General features: G+C 46.5%; 1 protein-coding gene across 1 annotated transcript; it reads right to left on the bottom strand.

Moving 5' to 3' along the window:
* Positions 1-5,593: 5,593 nt before the first annotated feature.
* Positions 5,594-6,683, bottom strand: LOC108510211 (gastrula zinc finger protein XlCGF49.1-like; the record flags this gene model as incomplete). The annotated part of the gene is made up of 2 exons (XM_017839888.1): positions 5,594-6,209; positions 6,378-6,683. Coding segments are annotated over 2 exons (642 nt in total), but the record flags the coding sequence as incomplete, so codon positions are not given.
* Between the last annotated feature and the right edge of the window lie 519 nt (positions 6,684-7,202).

Here is a 7,202-nt window from a genome sequence, read left to right on the forward strand (position 1 = left end):
AAATATATCCAGGGTACCTCTCGCTGCACCGTGTCAGGAGCAACTACTAGGCCAAAGAATTGTGGATTCTTTCTGGTTTCAGCATCCAACACACACCCAGCTGATCCTCAGTGGCCACAGCCAGCAGAAATATCATCTATATAACGACAGCAAAAGACAATCAGAAAATTGCATTAGTACAGGAGATAATACTGGAATCATGAACCACTGACAAATAATAGAAAAGCTTTTCATTTCCTGAGGGAGGATTTTTCCATGGATAACGCTTGTAAGGTTCTGAAAATACAATTTTTTCTCTATCACTGGGGTCTAACTGGATTTTGAAAAAACAACCTGTCAAATCAATAATAACAATGGGTCATTTAGCAGGAAGCACAGAAGGGGTCAATAAACCAATGCTTACATGGTAACCATGACTACACCAACCCGTCTGAGATCATGCAACAGTTGTCATTTCGCAGATTTCGTCTTTATCACAAAGACAGGGGTAGTCAAAGGATTCTGAGATGTGATCAGCATCAAGCTGCTCTTTAACAAGCTGTTGCAGGGCCAACAGCTGTTCTGTAGGTAGGAGCCACTGCTTAATTCACACAGAATAGTTGTAAGCCAATTTAAAGCAATGGTAAGTTGTGTCACACCTTGTAATACAGTGAGCCTACTCAACAATTCGCAGTGAGCTTTTACCCCCCACCGAGATAGAGCATTTCATCCCCACAGGGTTAAAAGTGCCACAGTGACGTATGGCCTGACAGCACAACCCCAACCCCTGGCGTGACTACAGAAGTTCGTTCACCTGGACAACTGACAGCAAGCTTTGAGTATTGCAGAGAGTACAGGTCAGTTGTGGATGCTACGCAGAAATCGGCAGTGACCAAAAGAGTTGTGGTGCATCAGTAGAACCAAATTCCTCATCCCGACACTCACAAAAATCTGCTTGGGGAACATAACTCACAAAAGGTATAAGTTGAGCTATTTGTGCCCCTTTTAGAAATTATCAGTGGTGGATAAAGTGTGAAAACTATAGCACAGAATTGCCTTGTATAATTAGCATCAATGACTGCAACATGAACAAAAGGTCCTGCAAGTGTGCTACTAGAACCCACGCTGCCTTTGTAGAATCCTAAACATCCACTAGTCAGATTACGTGAGCAGTACGTCTGGTATAGAACAAGCAGCAGTCACAAGTATTGATGCTATTTTGCTGAGAACACAGCTGCAATGGGCAGGGAACATCCCAAGGATGAAGGACCAGCTGCCTCCCCAAGATCATGCTTTACAATGAATATTGCCACCAGCTGCTGCATGGGAGGGGTTTTTAAGAGAATATATAAGGACTCTTTAAAACAACATTTCAGCTCTGGTGCACTGATCAACATAACTGGTCTGCTCTGGCCTCCAGCCAGGAGGCCTGAAGACACACTATCCACAACACTGCAGATGCCCTTGAAAAGGAACGCAGGATGGCCTTGACAGTCTGCAAGGGCCTCCCTGCAACGGGCTGAACAAGCAAGGCAGCAACATTGACAACTCCTGATTTAAACCCTGGACAACACAGAAAAGCTCAAACGACCCTCACTACTGCCATAGCAGATGCAAATGCAATTATTTGATGGTCTAAGGACCCCGCCCCGGCACAAGCCTGCATCATTGCATCAAGGATAGTACTTTTTGACAGTCTGTATTGGCATTATCTCTGGTTAATTGTGTAACCAGCAGTTTCTGTAACTGAGTGTAAAAAACCTGGTTCTCTACAGCATCTTGCAGCTCTTCCACGAATTGCAAGAATGGTTCCCGGGTACGCTGACGCATGGTCGTGCACCTTGCTCTGGGCTCTGCCAACTCTGCAGCCTGCACTAATGCTTGCTGGCTTATGGTTTTTACTTGCTCCAAAACTAGTGGTCTCCTGCACAGCTCACACAGCTAAGGAACAACACCAGTGGAAAAACTCCACCTGAGATTCAACCTCCACAATCTTCATACAGGGCTGAAATAGAATACCAAATTTTTATGAGAATCTCTTTTTTAACCTCAGCCTCAACATCTTCTTAAAATCTTGACACCGACGGAAAGTATTTTTAAGTTTACACAGTTACGCATTCATGTAGCTTTTCTCTTTCACACAGTTTTTTCCAGTCACACTTAGGTGGCCACCTCAGACACTCGTCAGTCATACACACATTTCAAGTAGTCACTGGCTGTGCACTTCTTATTACTTTCATAATTCAAAGGAAATTTATGGCATAGCCGCCAACAGCAATCTGCAAATCCTGCATAACTCTCCATGTAAAAGACAATACAGCAAGAAAGAACAGAATATTATCTTGGAAATCTTCAACCCTTCTCATAGAGCAATGATACTCTGTCATAAAGGCAACAGAACTACTTCTGCAGGGGGCAAGACTACCCCCTTCGTCTCATCTTTCCATGTGAAAATTTTCTACCCACACCCTGTCCCCAGGGGGAAACAGCCAAATTTCATGTAAGAGACGCGAAATGGTTAACTATAGGAGATTCCTAACAACTTTCTGTTATAAGTAAAATCAGTACTAGGCTTAAAAATCGTAGAAAAAAAGTTTTATTATAGATTTATATAAAAATCAAATAAGCAAAAACAGCGCTGGGTGACTTGATGAGCCTTCCTTGCTCATCCAAGGCACACTTCAATAATTTTCAGTCTGCCTTTTATAGGTTTGTAGCGGCTTATCTTTTTAAAATCCCCTCCTTTTGTTCTGATTCCTCGGCTTTACGTCATCAGATCTCTCTGCGCAGGCTCTGTGCTGTTACCGAGAGGCTTTGCGCATGCGTTCTCTTGTTGCCAGGGGACACACTCGGTCTGTTCACTGCCTCCTTTTGACGTATCAGCTTTTTCTGCGCATGTGCCGTCTTGCCGCTGGGAAATAGTTCTGTTCTCTTTTCGGTTCCTTTTCTTATTACATAACATAACAAAATATCACTAATTATTGTAACATAGCATTATGGTTTGTGTGATATATAAATAATTGCGATTCGTGAAACAAATGGGCAACTACATTAAAACAAAATAAATGGATTACAAAAGCTCCACTACACCCCCCCCCCAAGGAAACAAAACAGACCCTCACAAGGTTAAAAGGTCTAAAACTTTCTCACTATCCTAAGAATGAAATATAGTACAACTTTAAGTCTTTAGGCGCCTACTCGTCCAAAAATACATGAATTATGACTGGCTGTAGAGATAGCTCCTTTAGCCTTAGCTGTAAATATAGTAGAACTTTAAATCTTTAGGCGCCTGTGCGTCTAAGAATACATGAACTATGACTGGTTGTAGAGATAACTCTCAGCTTTAGCTGTAAGAAAACCTACACGTTAAACACTTAGCAAAAACCCGCAGAATATACATGTATATGATACAATCAATATGCATGAGGTAGTCAAGACAAACACTAAATGAGACTATTACTTGAAACTTATAGAAACTTGAGACTTTGTTTATCACAGTTTGTAATTACAGTGTTGCAAATATAATTTGATAAGCAAATTATCTCTCCTTTGGTCTTTATTGGCTATCACATTTCTGCAATATGCAAAAAGCTAAACAAGTATGTTGCCTTGTTTTTAATCTTGGTTCAACGGATTCTTTCGTCAGTCTCCCTTTCTGTTTTTGAAGAAAACGTTTGAGAATGCCATGAGCACACTCAACACTTTAGTTTGTGGGAGAAATGAGGGATGCCTGTAACATGTGTAACACTTATTGCTGTAAAACACTGCAATCTTATTTGATTTATAAGTTGGGGTAATGTCAGTTTTAAGTTGTCTTTCCCTTTTTCCGTCTTTTGCCCCCCCCCCGCCCCGGTCACCCGTTTCTCTTGAACACTGCTCCCCCGCCCCCGCCCCCCACAGCCGGAGGACGAAGGAGGGGGAGGAGAGGCCAGGTTCACTCAGAGAAAATCAACAGAAGGAACTAGCAACCTAATCACGGAGTCTGCTTAAGAAAAGACAAAAACATAGGAGAGGGAGAAACAGCTGCAAATAGGCAGGGGGGTGGTTGATGTAACGAGGAAAAAAGACCAACAGCTTCCCCCCTCCCCCGACTGCACCCCCCGAAGCCGTTGTTACTGTCATCAACTCGCCGCTCTAGGGAGAGGAGGGGTACCAGGGGAAAAATCACTTCTGCGAAGCAGGGGAGGGGAACCTCCCCCGTCCCACCGCTTGGGACCATGGCTGTTGGCAGTGCGGGGGATAAGGTCCCCCCTGCGCCGCTGCCCGAGGAGCCGCCGGCGCACACGCACGGGCGCACCGCTCCGAGTCGGGGCTGCCACAGCCACAGCCACAGCGATCCCGCCGGCCCCCGGCAGCACGCCGACTGGGGCCGGGCATGGCACTGCAATCACGCACGGAGCCACTGCTGCTGCTGCTCGCCGCGCTGGCACCCAAGGCCGTGGGCGCTGCCGTCGCAGCCACGCCGCGGCCGCCGCTGCCTACCGGGCACAAACGGACTCGGTGGTGCCAGACCCGGACTCGGTGCCATTCTGCAGGCACTTGGAGCAGGCAGACTTGACAAGGCTGCGCAGCTCTGCAGCACCGCTCAGACAAGAAGCAGAAAGCTTCTTAAGGTGGAAATCAGTCACAGCGTTCATAAGGTCATCTCCTGGTCCATCAGCAGCACCTCCACACCGTAGCTGCCGTCCCCAATCGTCTTGGACATGTACTGCCGAATCGCTAGCACTGCATTCATCTTGGTGGGGTCGCTTGGCTGCTCGCGGCTCCACTCTGTGACCTCTGGTCCCACATTGGCTCCCTTCGGCTCTGCTCGACTCTTCTTTTGTATGATTTCTCTGTATGATGGCATCTAATAGCATTCTAATGTCCTCTCAGACAGAAACATCAACCGTAGCAGGCAAAACAGAACTTTCCAGACGATAAACACATGCCTTTCGTTTGCACTTATGGTCTGCCCCCATAGTGACTAGAAAAAAGTTCTCAAGAGCTCTACCTGCCTTCCAAGCGCCAGCTGCACTTGCATTGAGGAGGCGCAGGAGGGGGAGGCGGGGAGTGTGCAGGGATATTGGCAAAAGGCACTTAACTCACAGGCTTATGATCAAAAGGTTTTGTCTTGTCTTTACCAGTCAGTGCTTTAATGTCTTTTACTGTTTCATATAACAATCGCCAAGTTGTAAGGAGGGAAGCAGCAACTCTTTCTCTCTTAGAGGCAGCAGTAAAAAGCTTATTACTAATTTCTTTCCAAGTAGAGAGACTAAAAACAGTAATAGTGTCTGCTTCATATCCCTGGCCCTTGCACCAAAGTAGTATCTTTCGCAAAGCCAGTTCGTTTAACTTCCCTGTTTAGGCAGGAGAGACTTCCACATAGATACAACACTAGATTCCTCTTTGCTTAAGAGTTGTCCCCATGTTCTCAGTGGCTCACCTGTCCAGGTGTCTTGGTTCTAGGCTAGCCTGGCAACGTCTCCGTTGCTCTCAGTGCTTCACCTAGCTCCGTTCCCACGGCAACCTCCTGCCGCCCGATCGGCTTCTCTGCCCTCCGATATCCACGTAGACGCAGCAGCGCGTCGGAGTCACCAGATGTCGCTGTTGGAAGGGACCGCGACACAAAATATCCAGCAAGAAAGTTTATTGGAAAGAAAAGGAAGCAGCAGCAGCCCGGAGTTGCAGTTTACAGCTCTTTAAACACAGTTCTTTAGGTATATGTATATTACATAGATAGGTCAATTCAAATACACAAACTAGAATTTTCACAGCTGATAGGAGGACCCTTTCAGTCCTACTTTCGCACAGTCCCTCTGCACATCTGTTCTTGTTTTCTTCTCATGTTTATATTTTTCTCAGCCATTTTGTTCAAAATAAGTCGTTGTTCTCATGGGACAGTGTCCTTGTTCTCACGGGACAGCTTTCTCTTGATGTTTTTCTCCTCTCTCAGGGTGCATCAACATGTTGTCAGGACCAATGCCTCCATTTTCAATCAGCAGGATTCCCCACAGCTGAGCTCTTGATGAAGCTCTTCCCACACTGCCCACACTTGTAGGGCCTCTCCTGCTGTGGATGCGCTGGTGGGTGACGAGGTGGGAGTTCTGCTTGAAGCCTTTCCCGCAGTGGGTGCAGCAGAAGGGCCTCTCATCCGTGTGCGTCCGCTGGTGCATGAGGAGATCTGAGCTGGTCCGAAACCTCTTCCCACATTCCAAGCACTTGTAGGGTCGTTCCCCAGTATGGATAAGCTGGTGCCGAATCAGGCTGGAGCTGTCACTGAAGCTCTTCCCACATTCCCCACATACATAGGGCCGTTCGCCAGTGTGGATGTGCTGGTGGGTGAGGAGCTTGGAGCTGTCCCTAAAGCTCTTCCCACATTCCCTACACGTGTAGGGACGTACCCCCGTGTGGATCACCTGGTGTTTGCGGAGGGTGGATAAGTCACTGAAGCTCTTCCCACATTCCCCACACATGTAGGGCCGTTCCCCACTGTGGATGCGCTGGTGTCGGATCAGGTTGGAGCTGTTCCTGAAACTCTTCCCACATTCCCCACAGAGGTAGGGCCGTTCCCCACTGTGGATGCGCTGGTGTCGGATCAGGTTGGAGCTGTTCCTGAAACTCTTCCCACATTCCCCACACAGGTAGGGCCGTTCCCCACTGTGGATGCGCTGGTGTCGGATCAGGTTGGAGCTGTTCCTGAAACTCTNCACTTGAAAAGAGTGCTTCAAGGCAGCAGGGTTGGTAGGGAATACCAATTGGTATTCATTTATTTATGTACTTTCCCCCACAGATGATGATAGTCTAGCTTTGGAATCAGCAATACACTTCAGCCACTAATACAAGGCAATATGTGAGCTGCTGCTGCTTCCAAAATGCAGTATCCTGGCATTTCAGTCAACTTTATAATCTGGTAAAAACCCAATTGGCAATATTAAAATCTAGCTTCTGAAGCACTTTTATTTCTGAAAGCTTTTGAGGCCTTTTTATATCTTTTTAGCATATATTAAATTTCTTGGGAGCAGTGGCCAGGATGGACACTTGATGGATGACTGGGGTGAGGAGTCTCCCCCCACCCCCCACTTTATTTTTCCTTCATTTTCATTTTAAAAAGAGGTGTAATAATTGTGCATTAGGTAATGCTGGAACGTGAATCCTGCAGATGCAGCTGTTTGACAACATTACTGTGGGGGTTTTGTACCATTGTTAGGTAAGTTACCAGAGATTTTCCAAGCTGAGAAGGA

The sequence above is a fragment of the Lepidothrix coronata genome, unplaced genomic scaffold (assembly GCF_001604755.1).
Source record: "Lepidothrix coronata isolate B3197 unplaced genomic scaffold, Lepidothrix_coronata-1.0 Scaffold541, whole genome shotgun sequence".
Taxonomy (NCBI): Eukaryota; Metazoa; Chordata; class Aves; order Passeriformes; family Pipridae; genus Lepidothrix; species Lepidothrix coronata.